Consider the following 17,332-nt stretch of genomic DNA (forward strand, 5'->3'; position numbering starts at 1 on the left):
TATATTTTACACAGGTCCTAGTGCCAGGTCCACGAGACTATAAAAGGTTAGAGGCATGTGACCACCTGATGGTGGAGTGATGTAAAGGATACGTTGCCCCTTGTTTCGCTGGCACACGAGGAGTGAACTTTAAACCCATTTTGTTTCAATTATGAAGTGGCTTTTCACTTTCTTTTTCTGGACTGGAAAAATAAGACAGGTTGCAGAGGGAGATGAGAGATGAAGCCGGGGCTATACTAGGAATAGGTGGCGAGGAGAGGACATGCGATCCAGATCGCGTTAACCACTCTAAAAATGAGTTGTAAAGATGACAACAGTTATACATGGAATTATTTGAAGCGCTGTATTTGTGACAAAAAAGGGAAATAGTCTTTCGCAAGAGAGGCCTTGTATTGGTAATTAGCGCCAAGCCACTATTTAGGATAGACCAACCCAGAGCAGGATATCTGTATTATCAGACTCAGCACTAAAGTAATACCTCGAGTGCTAAGTCATACGAAAGTAAATATATACTCAGACACTTGTTATCCTGTGTGACTATGGGCCAGTTAAAGTTTCAGGGCTCGTCTCTGAGTAAGTGAAACTGGATCCTGAGAGTGTCATCTTGCGTAGAACAAGGGTTCACCCCAGACTCCCTTTACCTTCCACCTGATCCCCGTCGGCTTGACACATGGAAAGAGTGAGCAGGAGAGGTTAAAATAAGAAGGCTGGGTTCCACCCTTGTCATACGAATGCACCGTCCTTTGCCACGCTGCTCTGTACCTATTCCTGATTTTTATGTTATTTCATGGTGGCATCTTTTGCTTTTCATTTTCCTGCTTTGTAATGTTTATGAAGGGCTTTATGTGTATTAGAATCAGCTGTGTATTGCATGTTTTGTGAACGAGGGGAAAACCACCAGGGAGATTTGTTTTCTTTATTCCAAGTCATATTCGAACATTACAAAAACTTAACTGAAAGCCTTATCCAGGTGATATCCGTTAAATTGCTGATTTGCACTATCAGAGCTTCAACTCTGCTTCTCCCCATGTTGTTTTCCATAGAAAAAACATATATTGTGTCTATACACAGATGCTTCTGAAATGGCTAAATCACAGGTATTTTCACCTGTGGTGCACTAAGCTATTTTGTTACATTCAATCTACAAATTTAATGCAACTAGATCTCACGCCATGTCAGAGTCATCCAACTCCGATTGGATTAAGCATTCATCTAGCTGTTCTGATGTGCTGCACTTTATACTGTAGATATGTAGATATTCCAAAGCACAGCGGAGATCTTCATAAAACATCAGTGTGGGTTGCTGTAACAGTCATGGTCATTCAGTGGATCGTGCTATATATTTTTTTGTAATCGGAATAGGAGCATGGGCCTGTCTGAGTAACGTTTTTAAATCCAAGGACATTTTTATTGGTGTGGTCCTGACTTTATAGACGTTAATAAAGCTCCTACTTAATGACCATTGTCTGAATAAGCCACACTGTACCTGTCTGAAACCGCTGATGGACATATTTACCACTATCAGCAAAGCAGGGACCATGATTTCTACAAACCTCAAGAAGGTGGTGGTTTGAATGTCCATGTCATCCGTTCTCTTGATGCAGCAGTGGCTGTTGAGTTTGTTTTCACTCGAGTCTTCCCATTAGCCCTAGATACAAACTGGGTGTCATGTTTTGTGTTTGTGCAGAATATTTAAAAATCTCCTATGATGGGAAACTAATGCTTGTTAATGAGATTTAAAAAAAAAGAACTCATGGCCAACTGTCAATCAAGAGGGTGAATACAGTTTCAATGCTATAAAGGCATTTTGATTATAGGATAAATTGCTTCCTGTTTTTTGTTTTGTTTTGTTTTTTTAAGATTTTTTTTATTTTTATTACCCGATATGACTGCTTATTCTCAAGCAGTGATGTGACAACTAATGGAAAATATTTTGTTACCTTTGTCCTGTTCCTTTTTTCAGAGATTGTGAGAGATGCAAAACTATTTTAAATACAGTAATTTTTAAAAAACCTTATAATCCATGAGAGGTTTTTGAAATGTGCATGTTGTGTGAATGGGTGGGGAAGGGCTTTACAATGAGCATGTGGCTAGATTTACACTGATTTACACAAAGATCTTGTACTAATATATTGACATTTAGAACCTGCCAAATTGGAATTGGTGATAATTGACAAATTAATTAATAATGAAACAATTAAAAAGTCTAGACAAGGTGTTTAATTTTTTGTTTCCTTTTTTCTTTTTTGTTTAGCCATGATATTCATTTTTAGATACCATTGGCTATACGTCACTAACTGTATAAAAGGATTAAAAAATCCAATCATTAATTTTTTTTTCTCTTTTTGCTTGCGGTATTTTGTTGTAATTGTGTGCATCTCTATATACCTATTTCTTTGTATATTTAACAAATAACTCAGCCTGAATATTTTAATATACAATATATATTTAGAAATGTTTCCAAAACTAGAAACTGTCACTTCTTATAATCAATATTACAGCAGCGGTCATTGTGTGTAAACAGTGGTTTAACTTAATTTGCTAGTATTGCTTTTTGTGTTTTTTTTTTTTTTTGTAGTTTGTACTTTCTTTCTTTCTTTTTAAACTGAGTACCCTGTTAATTTGAGTACAAATCCTGGCTGGTAAACTCAGAAATGATTTCCTAAATTCATTTCATTCCCTATTCTTTGAATTTAATTCATTCAATTTAAGTTTAAATTTGCCTATACTAAATGTTAAATGTACCAATGAAAGTTAGTAGGAAATTGTAAATGGTTGGATGAACCAGAATGATCATCCAGGATGGTCCAGAAGCAGTTCAAAGTGTAACTAGGCATGGGTATGAAATAATCTTATCTTATTTAAGTAACGGATATGCTACTGGCTATGAAACCAGTCTATGTGCACATGCTCTTTTGCATTTTGTTACATTAAATTACAGTGACATGTGTATGCTTAATATGTATAGGACAGATTTACTGCATGTAAATTGTTTGTTTTTCTGTAACATTAAACAATATGTAAATAATTTATGTAAAAACCTAGATAACATCTAAATTCAGAGCTTGGTCTCTGCTGTCGAGTGTGACAGAAAATTTTACTTGTGGTTTCCCAAAGATCACATGCTGAATGCAGTAGAAATCCAGATGAACCCCATGAAAACACAACTGCCATGTTTACTTTCTGCCATTTAAAAAAAAAAAAAGCCCAAAACCATAGGTTCAAGACACAGTCTTTGACCAGACCCAAAATGTTGAAATTCTGTATATCTTTCATTGAGATCCTTGGAAGTTTTGGAGAATTTTCATTTTTTTTATGACTGCAATATGTGATGGAAAACAGAGTCACTGCAGTCTTTTTGAGGTTCTTGGTTAATGTCAACCTTTTATTGTGTTTTTGTATTACTTTACCTTGTGCATAGTCATTTAACATTTTTAACATTTTAACTAGTGTTTATGTTGTCAGAGTGTTTGTCATTACCATTGTAACACCGTAAGCATAATGAGCTCTATCTTTAATGGCGGCAGATGTAATGCGGTAATTCTTTTGCAAGATTGAAAATGTGGCAGATAACAAACAGCTTTATATGAAGACCTGTGACTAACATTTTGTTGATCAAATGAATTTGTAAAAGGACTGGTGAGGTTTTAGCCACTTGCTGTAGTTGCAATGCAGTATCAGAATGAACAAAATGTATCTAAATAGCATAGTTTAGATGTTATGCGCTAAGTGATGTTTGCAATTGATGTATTAGAATAATTGTTTTATTTTCCAAACTGTTAATCAAAACTTAGTGTTAGAGATATTTGTGTGTGTGTGTTTACCTAACTGTGTATTGTACTGCGATTAGCAATAAACAAACAAGCAAAGAAAAAAGAAAAAAACAAAAAAAGAAAGAAAAAAACTAAAACAACCTTTAAACAAACAAGGCATAGAATGAATTCAAAGTGTTAAGAAAAAAGGAAGTGAATGTTATTCTGAAAAAATGAGAGCCATACGTTAGTTTTTTTTTTAAATTTGCATCACAATGTGTGTTATCAGAAAGCCTACACATTACACAAATCACGTTACAGACAAATACCAGGACAAGCAGCTGACAATACACAATGCTTGCCAAGCTAGACCTTAGTCACCAAGAAGAAAATCCTTACAACTGAAGGTATAATGACAATTTGCCTACTAATTGCTTTAACTCCTAGGCAGGATGCTTGGTAAGAGACTACTAATCAGGTTTGTTGTTTAAGCGTGATTGGTTTTGTTCCATAAGGATTTTGCTGATGGGCTTTTTAGATCTTTGATGAGCTATTGTCTTACTAATGGACTCAAAAATCAACCTTCGCAAAATATGAACCCTATGCTGCATGGTGACAGCATATTAACCATTCCAAAATATAAGGCTACTATTATCCAAAAAAGACAAAAAAAAAATAAACTGATTGCACCATTATATTATAGAGAACCCATGCACTGCCAGCACATAATGTAAAAATTTTGGCCTTGGTAAGCAACAAACATGCAGCTAAAGGGAAGAGCATTACAGCATAAGATAAGTGAATCAAATGCAGTCCCATGAAAGTCAATGCATCAGGCAATGACAAATGGAAAACGTGAGACGCTTTGCTGAACTATGCTGACATGAGAAGCAGCTGTCTCTGCAGCCTCACATTACTGACCTCTAGTATTCAACTACTGCTGCACAAGAACAATACAGTGTCTTGTAGATGTGCATTTATTAATAAACACAGAGGACGATGCGAATGTCTCAAATGTTTGGTAAAAATGGTGGAAGCTTACATTAGACAGAAAATGAGAGATGGACAGCTGCTAAAGATAGGTTTGAAGAATTAAACCCATGCCACCTGTTCTTGGATTACAATGAACATTTCAGAAATGCATTGCACTCTAATACAGTTAAGTATATCGAGGTGAGATTAAATAAAATGAGTCTAGAATTCTGACATCACAACACAATCAATTAATTTCTGATATTTTTGGTATTACATGGTTGCTTTTGGAAGAGTGACATTTAAGATGCCAGCGAATAATCGGCAACAATGGATTATTAATTGGTTGAAAGAAGACATGCCAATATGTGTGTGTGTATGTGTGTTTACTTAAGCACCTTGATTAATATCTGTAATTTTATGATGAAGAGAAAAGAGAAACTATATTTGACTTGCTCTCTTGAGTGTGCCCCCCTAAAAGAAAAAAGAAATGGTGAGGAAGTTGAATACTGCAAAAACTGATCGTAGCGCAAAAACAGAAATACCTTTCTGTTTTTATGATTGTAATTATATTGAACATTTGCTCCAAAACATTAATGAGGTGTTCAAATCAATATAAAATCATCATATTTGACCTTTATAATACTAAATAAGGTGGGATTACGCAGTTGTAAAAATTATTGTGATATGAAATGGTACTGCATGTACTTATAAAAAATTAACGAATGGATGAATGAATGAATGAATGAAATCAATTCATGACAAGGTCCTTTGTGAATTATATAATGGCAATGGCCTACAACATCTGAGTGGAATTTACCCAAACTCTATTTCTTGCTATGCAGAGCTACGGAGGGGGATGGGAAGCACAGTGTATCGCAGCGTAATAAAATGCAGTGTAGATGGGGGCTGAGGTCAGTCAATGTGTGTTGAAGTGGGGGTGGGGGATCAGGGTGTAAGACCCCATTGGATATTGAATATGATATGAAGGGGGGGGGGGGGGGGGGGGGGGGGGCTGGATCATGAACACAAGCTGGCTTCATCTTTCTCCTCAATGTACATACAAAACACATGCTGTTGTATTCCAGAGCCACAGAATATAGAAAATTATGGTGATGGATATGGTGTTACATGGATGCATTATGCAACACTTCCTCTGCGAATTAATATAAACAAGTTTAAATACACATAGTGTATAACTATATCAGTCTTTCTACTTCATACACACACACACGTACATGTTTTTGTATGTATTTGTGCTTTTTGTATGTATATATATATTTTAGACATTACAAAATTCATGATAAGAGCCAACAGTATTTGGAGAAAATGTATATATAACTGCAGGTAAAAAGGGGACAGCAGAAGTCTTACAGTGCAGTCCAATGCATGAATGTTTTCAATTCCACATTATGCTGACAGTGGTTAGAATGTTTGTCGAAACCTATCAATTAAAGCAGAATTACTGTATCTATATCTGTGTGGGAGTAAATGGTCAGTTATGCATTGCATAAATTATGTTTACAGCAACATATCCGCAATAAACTGTGTTAGTATAGGATCACATGCCACACACAATGCTCAATCCTCTGTATGTATACACCTGTCCATCTGACAGATGGGAATGGGGGAGGGGTGGAGAAAGAGAGAGAGAGAGAGATGGTAGAAGAGAAAATGGGTCAGAGGAAGAAGCAGAGGATACAGAAAAAGGACGCACATGCCTAATAAAAATAGAAAGGAAAATAATCAAGCAAACAGGATTTAAGAACAAAGCACAAAGCTACAGGGGGACATCAATCAATGTTATTTTAGGCACACTACAAGACAACAAAATCTTGATCAGATTAATCATAATCACATGAATCTTAAAAGCATTGTGAATAGACTTGACAACAATATCAGAGTGACCAAAACATCTGTCTGAATGTGTCTGAGTAAATGTATACACGCATAGACTCTTCTTTCAAATCTTCCTATAGACAATCGGGTTCCAAAGACTTTTTCCAGAGGCTTTGAATAGTCTTTAAGAGGAGCAGATGTTAATGGCTCATAAATAACTCAAATGGATTTGTTGAGGGTCAGAACAAGGCAGAGGTTTGTGTGTAAATGCGTATGTGTGTCTACGTAAGAAAGCAGAAGAGAGAGAGAAAGCGAGCAACAGAGCACATGGTGTGGACTGAGTGTAAATTAGGACCAAGGCCATTTATAGGAGAGGACAGAGTGACCTACGCGCTCACTAAATGACCTGCTAAGAGGACTGCTTTTCCTGCTAGAAATTGTACACGGTCTAAACATTGTCGTATGAGCTCCATTTACATATAGGTAACTGTTAAATAAATGGGGGAAATATAGATGTATGTGCCTGATCCTAAGTTAGTTACTGATTTCTGAGTAAGCAAACAGGACTCACAGAAAATGTTTGAATGGCTCCTAAAATTCAATCCAGTCTTCATCTGGAAAAAAAAAAAAAAAAAAAGTTTATGTGTTGCATTTAACAGATACATGCAATATTTTTTCAGTGTTATAGTATTGGTACAAAATAAAATTGTTGTACAGTTTTAACGTCTAATCCAGTCATTTCCATATACCTACGTTTTCTCATTTCCTTTAACATTTTCTTTTTCAGGTGGTAATCGGTTACAGCAAAGTGCCTTGAAAGGAAATTAAATCACACAGTGAGTCAGTCTTTCTCCTACAATCAATCATTTTCAAAAAGAAATAGAAAACCTGTGCTAAACCTGAAAGAAAACAAGTTGACAAAATGATTAAATCCAAGATTTGGTGATAATATAGCATAATGAGAATGAGAGATTTACAAATACATTTTAAAAGGCCAGTTATTTTTTGAACAGGAGCATCAAATTACACTGAAAAAAGTCAAATTTACTTCATTTTTATTTTGCAAGCTTTGCACGTAAATGATAGTAAATTTTGATATAAGATAGTACATTTAAGTATAGAATTGAGACAAACTTAACTAATTTATGTAAAATTAACAAAGAAAATAAGTAAATTACATTCAGTAAATTCTAAATGAGCAAATTCTACCATTTGAAGTTTACTCTGCAAAACTCAATCATTATTAGTGAACTTTCACTCCAACAACATAACACTGAAAAAAAGCCATATTATTAAAGCACATGGTTCACTAGAAACATTTAAGTTAACAAGGCAGTAGACAGCTAACTACACTTTCTAAGATAATATGTCTAGTTAACTTCCAAATGAACACAGAGACCTCAATACTTGGTACACATACACAATGACGGTAACATCAGTGGATAGTGTCTGAGTATAAATGGGTCATTTTGAGCAGAAAATTAATGTCACAAAACAGCAAGTTACTAAACCTAACAACAAAAGCACCCATAAAGCAAGTGTAAATACAACTCATTAACAATGAAAAATTCATCCTTTTTAATTATTCATGTCTCAGTGCATCATGGGAACACCAGTAGGCCTATCGTAATTTTGAAATTTACTCAAAGAATCCTTGTAAACATAAACAATTCCAAGTAAAATATACTTATGAGTTCAAACTTTAATTTCTAAGCTTGAATTTAGTACTGATATAGCATTTACTCTTTTTTTTTTTATTCTTGCCTGAACTAAATTGTTTAATGTAGAAATTACTTTTGTTTTTCTGTAGTATTTACTTCACCACAGAATAGTTTTTATCAGTGTTGGTAGTTTTAAGGCACATGCACAAATGATAATACTAAATGACATTAAACATTACAAGGAACCTCTTAACGGTTTGGTGTTAATGGGTCTTACTGGCAGTCTTACAAATGGGGCTCTGGGGAGCGTAAGACAAAATAAGCAAGCAGAGATGTCAACACAGCCCTTGATGTTTATGCGTGTGTGTGTGTCTGGTCGTCTCAGTTGTCACCTTGTAGTAAAATTGTTTAACCTCCTGGCTCAGCAATATATCACTTACAGTTCAAGTAAGGTATCATTACATTATAATTTAAAGCTCCCCTCAGAATAAAAGACGATGTATTTTCCATTAACATATTTGATCAATGTTTCCATTGATTTGGCCAACCCTTGCATTTTCCATTATATGATTCCATTTCCTCAAAACATAAAAGTTACCACCTGTAATATTTTTTTCCCCTTGTTCTAATGTGTGTTTTTTAAGCTAATGTGGGGAGACTTTACTTACAGTTTTTGCATATCAATTTTAAAATATCATATAATACACTACATTGACAGCCGTGGGTGACAGCCGTTTCTTGGTAGAAAGATATGAAGATTTGCTTGGTGGAAACTCCCACGTTCAAACATCATTTCCTTCTTAGAGACATCAAAGATCTGACTGAGTTGGCAATAAAAGCAAAAGAAGAAAAAAAGAAAGAATATGCAGTAAAGGCTCATTCAGATTAGCTGATGGTAAGACTGATAGGTAGAGAGAAGTCAGTACAACAACACATTTAAAAAAAAAAACCCCAGCAGACAAAGCAGGAAACAGGCGGAAGAGAAAGCCTATGTTGGTTTGTCTCGACAACCATGAGCAGCAACTTTCTTTGCGCTCTTCTCATCCTTGCCTTCCTGGAATCAAGTAAGTGCATATTGTGGGAATTAACTAAAAAACATTTTCATATTGTGTGTATTTAAAAAAAGCGTATGGACAACCAAAAAGTTTGTGCTTATTAGTTTGAGCAGACGATGCTAAATTTCTTTTATGCATTCAGAAAAAGAACGGTTAACGCCATGGAATGACAAAAATGATTCTATGGAAAATCAAGACATCATGTATCTTGATACTGATACCATACATATGCTCACACAAGCATAAGCCAACGCCTTCACATGCACTGCTGACTGCTGTAACTGCACTTTCACTGATAGCACCTTACATAAACAAGTGATCGATCACTTGATTATCATATTACTTATTATTTTTCCTTAGCATTATCATATTATGTAGTATCATACATTTTCATTAATGGGTTGCTTTTATAGCACATTTCATTTTTATACCGTGATTCACTTTTAGAATTTATTAGAATTCACATTGATTTATTCTGATTTGACAACTGATTTGCACAGATTGTTTTTTTTTTCTTTTATTGTCAAAGAGTAATACATTTAAACAAACTGTACAAAACAACTTGGATTTTTCTAATTTGTAAATAAAATATGTAAGATTATTGTAGTATATTTGACAAATTGCTTGCTGTTTCTTTGTAAATGTTTATTAAATGTAGTAGCATTTTGAGACTAAGTTAAAATTGTTTCTTGACCTTTTTTTATTTTTACTGTAGAGCAAGTTTCTTTTTTTGCTTCTAAACACAGCTTGTATTGTAGTTTCAACATGCGTCATTAGCTGCTCTCTCTAAAGCATTTTTGAGGGCAGTATATAAATTGCAGCAACCACTTCTGAGACTAAATTTAAAACAAAGGTTTCCATAAAAGCTTCAGATGTTTAAAGAAGGCAATGTATTATACGTAAGTTTAAGTTTATAATCATAAAGATTCACTGGTAATTACATTTCTTCATCAGTAACAGCACTAAACGAACTTTACTAAGCATTCATAATTCATAGTATTTTTTTAGTATTTTGTCTCAATGATCTCTGTATGAATTCATTTGTGTTCTTTAACAGGCAAATCAAACAGTGCTATATCTATTAGTCACAGTCGAGATGGAGATGGACAGACCATTACCTGTGTCCTCTCAGGGGACGAAAACATGACACAAATCAACTGGGAGATGCTAAAAGGCCCGAATCGCACAAAACTGGGCATGTATCACCCACATTTTGGAGTTTACATAATGCAAGAATATGAGACTAAAGTAAAGCTCCAGAACCAAAAATCTCCTCATCCATCATCATCCCTTCTCATTAAAGTAGAATCAAATGAGAGCGTGCTAATCTGTTGTGCGTTCATAACATTTCCTTCGGGTAAACTTGAGCAGTGTACTGATATCAGTAAGAAAAATGGCATTATCAACACGTCTATGATCAAAGGTAAAGTGTACACATGCAGTCCTATACATACCTTGTCATTCCTTTGGGACTCTTCATTTTTTGTGTGATTTTTTTTGTCATAGATTTTACATATGTGGAACCAGAACCAAGGCTGGGATTATTTGGACAGTTGGGTGCAATGATCATTGGAACTATTCTCTCCCTTTTTATGCTGACCATCCTTTTCTATTTATGCAGAAAAAACAGCTGTAGAAGGTAGAGGTCACATCTTACAAATATTTACACAAAACAATAAAAGACTAATATTTCTATACTTATATATTTAAGACCAAAACAAAGCAAAACCTGCATATTAAACACTTTAAAACGTATTTGCAATATCTAAAAAAAATTGAAATTTGACTTTGCAGGAGGAAGTCCTTTAAAATACGCACATACTTGACAGACTCACCGGCTGAGGTAAGACATAACAGCTATAAAGAAGAAATTTAAATAAAAGATACACTTAAAAAAAAATCTAATGAATAAATTAAACGAGTTAAAGTTTCTGTCATTAAGATGAGTATGGTTAATATTCTATAATTATAAATGCTAAACGTGACTATTCACAAAAACATCAACACCAGTTACAGTTGAAAAGGTATACTGCAGAGTAAAAGTGTGAGAACTGCATTATAGTGAATTTTTAACTGGGCCATTTCCTTTCAGTCTCAAATGCACTTTATTATAGTCAGTGATTGCATTTAAGGTATCAGTTTCCTGTTATTTTCTTGAGAATGTGCGTAGTTGTGGTTAAAGTTTGAGCGCTGCCAATTCTCATGACCCTTGTTTGTGGCAACATTACAACATTATGATTTACACAGTGTGTGTGTGTGTGTGTGTGTATGTATATATATATTTATATATAAACCATTCTAAACAGCACATCTCTCATTTTAGACATTTGCTGAAGAATCAGTTGATGCACCTGCTTCTCAAAGTTCTGTGAATGGCTTTGACCCCTCAAAACTTTATGCCAAGATCAAAAAAGACCTTTTCTATGGCCGGCTGTGGAAGTCTTACCAAGGCCAACCCAAACCATGGACACAAGGTACCATGACTGATCAAGGACACGTTTATCACCTGTTAGGACAGAGTCCCTTGCCACAAAGAAATGTGGAGGGCAGCCCCTTGAGGCCAGAAACTACAGAACATAGTTTTTAGTTTCCAGTCTTTCCAGTGTGATTGAGAGGAACCTTCTCATATTTGTGTAATGTAAAATAGCTTAAAGCAGATTGCAATGCATTATATAAAGAAAAGAATGAATTAATATTAAAAGAAGTTCATTAATATTTTGTTTTCAGTTTAAGATAAATAAATGTTTCTAACACTGAATAAACTTTCATGGGAGAATCTAACAGACATGCAAGTCTCAAGTCTTTTGTCATGAGTCAAGTCTTTCAAGGCCAAACTGAAAATTATTTTGAATAATTTCTAAAGCTATGCTGCAAGTTTATTATTGTTTTGCTGAAATCAAATGCTAATTCTACTATTTGAATAGTTTCACTATCCAGGATGGAAAGAGAAAGAGAGAAAGAAAGAAAGAAAACACTAATCAAATGATTCTTTTTCTTGTTGTAAATCTGTTGAACCTGTCTAGCATTTATGATCAGTGGACAAGGAAATGTTATGCACTTCCGTTATCTAGGTGTTGTTCTGGTTTATACTTCCTGCCCTGCTAAAAAAAAAAACAATAGAAGCCCAATAGAAACCATCACAGAAATTCCAATGGTTTCCATTAAAATACCATTATAAACCATTAGCTTTTTCCAGTAAAACCATTACAAAATTCCTTTTTGTAGTGTGTTTTGGGCATTTTTCCAAAAGGATTTAACATCCCACCAATAGAATCCATCACATACACCATTATAGTTTCCATTAAAACCAATACAATTCCCATTATAACCATTAAAGCCATTACATTTTCTATTGTGTTTTGGGCAGGGTTCTATTGTTTTTTTCAGCAGACTACTTCCTGTTTCCATAACATTTTAACCTGTGAGCATAAAATCTTTTTTTTTTTTTTTTTTTTTTTTTAAATCGAGGCCTATTAAACAAAACTACAATGTCGCCTTTTACCCGCTTGGTGGGGCTACGATACTGTTACTGAAAAGAAAAACTCAGGAAATGGCTTCATTTCGTACCTCGAGAAGGCTAATCTCTTCTCGAAGAGACCTTTGTGCCCATTATATCCATATCCACTCTTAAGTTTGGATAATTATTGATATACGGTTAAAGATGACATGCTTTGCTTGTTAGCTAACCAAAAGAAAGATGTCCAGACTGCGTAAAGGCTGGACATTTCTAAACAGTTTTGCAAGCCTGCAAGAGTTTAAAGTCCATGTCGGCCGAGGGGAAACTTATCTGGAGCACAACGACAAAATCACACGACTGTCGACAGCACGATACACGGTAAGCCCTGCAGACTGAAACACATTAGCTACTGAAGAAATCTTCTGCAACGTTTTTACTTTAGAAAGTTATTTGAGGCTAACGTCGCTTGTAAATTTATTTTAGCCATGCTAATGATATGTTTTTGAAAGCAGGATGTATGGTTGTAGTTGCGTTTGAACAGTCCTTTAATAAGCGGTGTGACCAGACCACATGATTATAGGAAGACCAAATTGCTACTTTAGTAGTAGACTGCCATCCAGACTAGAATTCTATTAAGTTTTTGCTGATATATATAATGTTATCCACAGTAATAGCATTAAATGGTCTCATAAATTGTTACTACATAGGCTAAGCAGATTACATCTGATTTAGTTTGAAATATTTAGGCTAATCGTTTCAATGGATATTTTTTTTTTTGTTTAATATAGTATTATGTATTTTATATTTTTAATATTATATATATATATATATATATATATATATTTTATTTGTTACTGGAATTAGACCCACACACACACACTCACACAAGATCTGTGTGTTTTACAATCCACAGTTGACCTGTGCAGAAGTAACAATGGATTCACATTGTGTGGGTGAAAGTGATGGACTGACCTTCTGTCTGGCCAGACCAGAGGATTACGATGACATGATGGCCATATCACAAGACATATATGGTGGCAATGACTACCTTCCACATCGCTATCACTCCTGGATGACTGAGCCAGGAAGAGTGGTTATTATAGCTCGGAGAGATAGGAAGCTGGTAAGAGATACAAGAGGAAAAATGTTTGTTAGACCTCATGTGTTTTCTGATTTTAGTTTTAACCTCAGCCAGAAGCTGTGAGGAAATATTCATTGTCATTTTTAATTTGCACGATTGTTGCATTTATTTTTCATCGCTCTTGATTTTAACAAGTAGACACACGTTTTATCATAAACCTATATTATAAGCTCAAAATAGGATGTCCAAGAAATTAACAGTATTGCTTGTTTATTTGGTGTTAATAACATTTGAAACGTTAATAATTAACATTTAACATGGACATGTCTTATAATTATTGGACTTTTCAAATCACTAACTGTTATGAGAAGAAAAAGTTAATGGGTAAACTAAGTCATGATGTGTCTTTTGAGAAATGCCATGCTTTCAGTTCTCAGATAGACAACATTATAACTTGTGGCTTAAATGAACCACATCAATGTGTGTGTTCTCTGCTATGCACATAATTGATTGACTCGTGACCCATATACTTGAATGCAGTATCTGACATTTATACCACTGGACAGTTTCGCTCTTCATATAATCAGTCTAGGGTGGTTGGATAAGGCCAGCAGCACCATTGGAATTGTTTAGTACTGTCATTTTAATAGTTAGTATTATATTGTTTAATAGTATTATATTATATTATTTTTACTGTTACACACTAGTGAACCTCTACCGGCTGCCCTAAAGCACCATTATCCTACTAGGAGCACTTTTGCACGTTGGCTTTTGTTATTAGCATTTTGAATGTTAAGAAAAACAGACAACTTTTCCTCATATTGTTAAATAACAATACTTATAAATAGTACAATTAATAGAATATTAATATTTTCAATCTCAAAGATAAAAGAAAATTGGTTCCTAATGATTTGATACATGAGGTTATGTTTTTAGTCAGTTACTCCTACAGCCTCCAGTACTAAAACAGTATGTTATGCTGCTTGATTTGTTGGCATGTTATTTTAATTCACGTTCGCAATCATAAACCCGCTGGTATTTTACCATTTTATTTCCAGTTATTTCAGCCTTTTCAATAATTATTCCTGTGTGCCTTTAGGTGGCTCTGGAGTCAGGCCTGCTGGTTGATGGAGGTGAAACTGTAATAGTTGAGGGGTTAAGAGTGTGTCCAAACGAAAGGGGTTGTGGTCTAGCTGGAGTGATCCAGAGATTTGTTGATGGCTACATAAAGAAGATCTACCCTAATGTGAAGACCAAGCGCCTCACCAGAGGAGATGACCCAGGGCCTGAAAAACGGAGCAAGTTCACACTTCTGGCTAGACGAGTGAGTTAAAATTTGAAAAGTGGGTTCAATAAATGAACTTTATTTAATGTGTCATGAACAAAAATTAACGAACAATTAACAATGGTGTGCCTATAAATGAACACTAGACTAAAAACATGTTGTAGCATCATACCTTTATTATTTCTTTCTTTTAATATGTTCTGAAACAGCTGCAAAAGTAAGTTATTCATTTAAAAAAATGTTTGCTAATCAAAATACTTTGATAGTTGTTTTAAATTAATTATGCACTCCATTAAAATGGTTTCTTTTTTTCTTCACTTCCTCTTACTACCTTTTGAACCATACCACTAATTCATAATTTTCAGTCACGTGACCGGCTCGAAGACCTGGAGGGCAAAACATTAAAAAAAAACTTAAAACTTAAAGTGCCTTAATGTATTAAAATAATGATATTAAAAGATCTAATTCAGTACATATCTTATTAATGATGCATACTTTATATAGGGTTCATCCACTTGCCTGTACAAAGTATGCATCATCAATATACTGAATTTGGCCTATAATATCAGTATCTTACTTTATTATATTTACTACATACTTGGAGAAAAAAAAGTCAGTCAGTGGAGGAAAGCCTTGTTTTGCCCTACAGGTGGGCTTTCCTATAAGGGTGAGACATCACATGAAAACTATGAATAGTAATAGTAATACCACTAACATTAACAGTAATTTTTTTCTCTGTTTTCTCTTTGTGTCTTCATAAACCAGGCCATTCTCTCACTATGGGGGGATTCTGAAGGTTTTGATAGCTTTGTCTCAGGTCTGAAGGAAAAACTGGTTGTGTCCGATGAGTCTAAGAGTAGCAGTCCTTTAGTGCCACTAAAGGACTTGGATGCTCTTAAGACCCTTTTATTGGATTCAGACTTGTCTTCCAGACTTCAGCTTCCAGGCGGTGCTATCATCCAGGATTGGCAGCCCTTGAAGCTCATGGAGAGTAACCTTCACGTCATGGCAAGGCGAAACTTGACGTGGTTTGTAGATGGTTCCGGTGGGAAACCCCTTTTCATGAGCTTCCACACACCTCCCTATCCTGTTCCCTTTAACGGAGGGTCTCTACGCTTTAATATCGATCTGTACGGGACGGACACCTCTTTAGCAAAGAAAGCAATAACAGCTCACCTGAACAGCATGAAAAGTGAGATTCAAGGCTTAGTTTTGGTTCATATTTATATGAATCAGATTCTATGGGAAGATTTAAAGCAGTTTTGTGAGGGCCATGAGACAGTGAAGCAGTTCCGGGATTACTGGGAGCAGCTGTTTTTGGAAAGAGAGCTATAATGATATCTAAAGAGGATGGAGAGAGTAAAAAGATGCAGGCAATAAAGAAAGACTTTTAAATTCTTTGGTGATTGATGTTGTATTAGCCATAATGGAGTTGTCAACTTTGTTTAAACAAACTATTTGTTCAACAATTTAAAACGGTTTAAGATATTGTACAACTATATAGTGCCTGAGTGAAACAAGGCACAGTGAAACAAACTCGGTGAACTCATTACTTTAACAGATGCTGATGTCAGAAACATGAAGCATGAACTTGTTCCTCCGAGGACAGGATGATTTATGAATTGAAAGTTTGAAATGAAAAGTACTTCAAACTGAGTTAGGCATTGTAATATAATAAATTAATTTATCAATGCTGGAACACTTGTTTGCTTAATATATTTGTGGACAATTGCACTGTAAAAAATGCTGCTGCAATTAGTTACAACATCATCAAATTTGTTAAGATAACTTAAATACCCAACAATAACAAAACTTAAATGAACTAAACTTAATTTTAAGTCAAGCATGAAGATTTAAGTCGAAACATTGCATTATTACTTATTATAATGTTGATATCTATCTATCTATCTATCTATCTATCTATCTATCTATCTATCTATCTATCTATCTATCTATCTATCTATCTATCTATCTATCTATGATTTGTGTATCCGTTAATAATATAATTCTGTATCTAACACTACTACAAAAAAAAAAAAAAATTTTTCAAAATAATTAATACAACAAAATCCAAAGTCACAGTGCCTCTTATTGCATGTACGGTACATTACAGCTGTTAGGTAACTGGTAATGGCAATGACAAGAAAAAAGGAGGTTAACGCTGGAAAATCAGCCTCTTTTCCACTAGGGTGTTTTGTAATTGCCTTTCATGATGGGAAAGCACACGAGG

General features: G+C 34.7%; 2 protein-coding genes across 2 annotated transcripts; both read left to right on the forward strand.

The window, feature by feature from the left end:
• The first annotated feature begins 9,020 nt into the window (after nt 1-9,020).
• On the forward strand, nt 9,021-12,076 carry LOC306888409 (uncharacterized protein). Its single transcript, XM_079446681.1, has 5 exons — nt 9,021-9,288; nt 10,337-10,702; nt 10,786-10,918; nt 11,074-11,122; nt 11,603-12,076. The coding sequence occupies exons 1-5, from the start codon at nt 9,237-9,239 to the stop codon at nt 11,864-11,866; spliced, it is 864 nt and encodes a 287-aa protein (XP_079302807.1). The 5' UTR covers nt 9,021-9,236; the 3' UTR covers nt 11,867-12,076.
• Nucleotides 12,077-12,824: 748 nt separating this feature from the next.
• LOC306880650 (histidine N-acetyltransferase-like) lies at nt 12,825-16,801 on the forward strand. Its single transcript, XM_079434330.1, has 4 exons — nt 12,825-13,114; nt 13,650-13,859; nt 14,917-15,141; nt 15,868-16,801. The coding sequence occupies exons 1-4, from the start codon at nt 12,977-12,979 to the stop codon at nt 16,435-16,437; spliced, it is 1,143 nt and encodes a 380-aa protein (XP_079290456.1). The 5' UTR covers nt 12,825-12,976; the 3' UTR covers nt 16,438-16,801.
• The last annotated feature ends 531 nt before the right edge of the window (nt 16,802-17,332 follow it).

Source organism: Barbus barbus (assembly GCF_936440315.1).
Source record: "Barbus barbus genome assembly, chromosome: 2".
Lineage (NCBI taxonomy): Eukaryota > Metazoa > Chordata > Actinopteri > Cypriniformes > Cyprinidae > Barbus > Barbus barbus.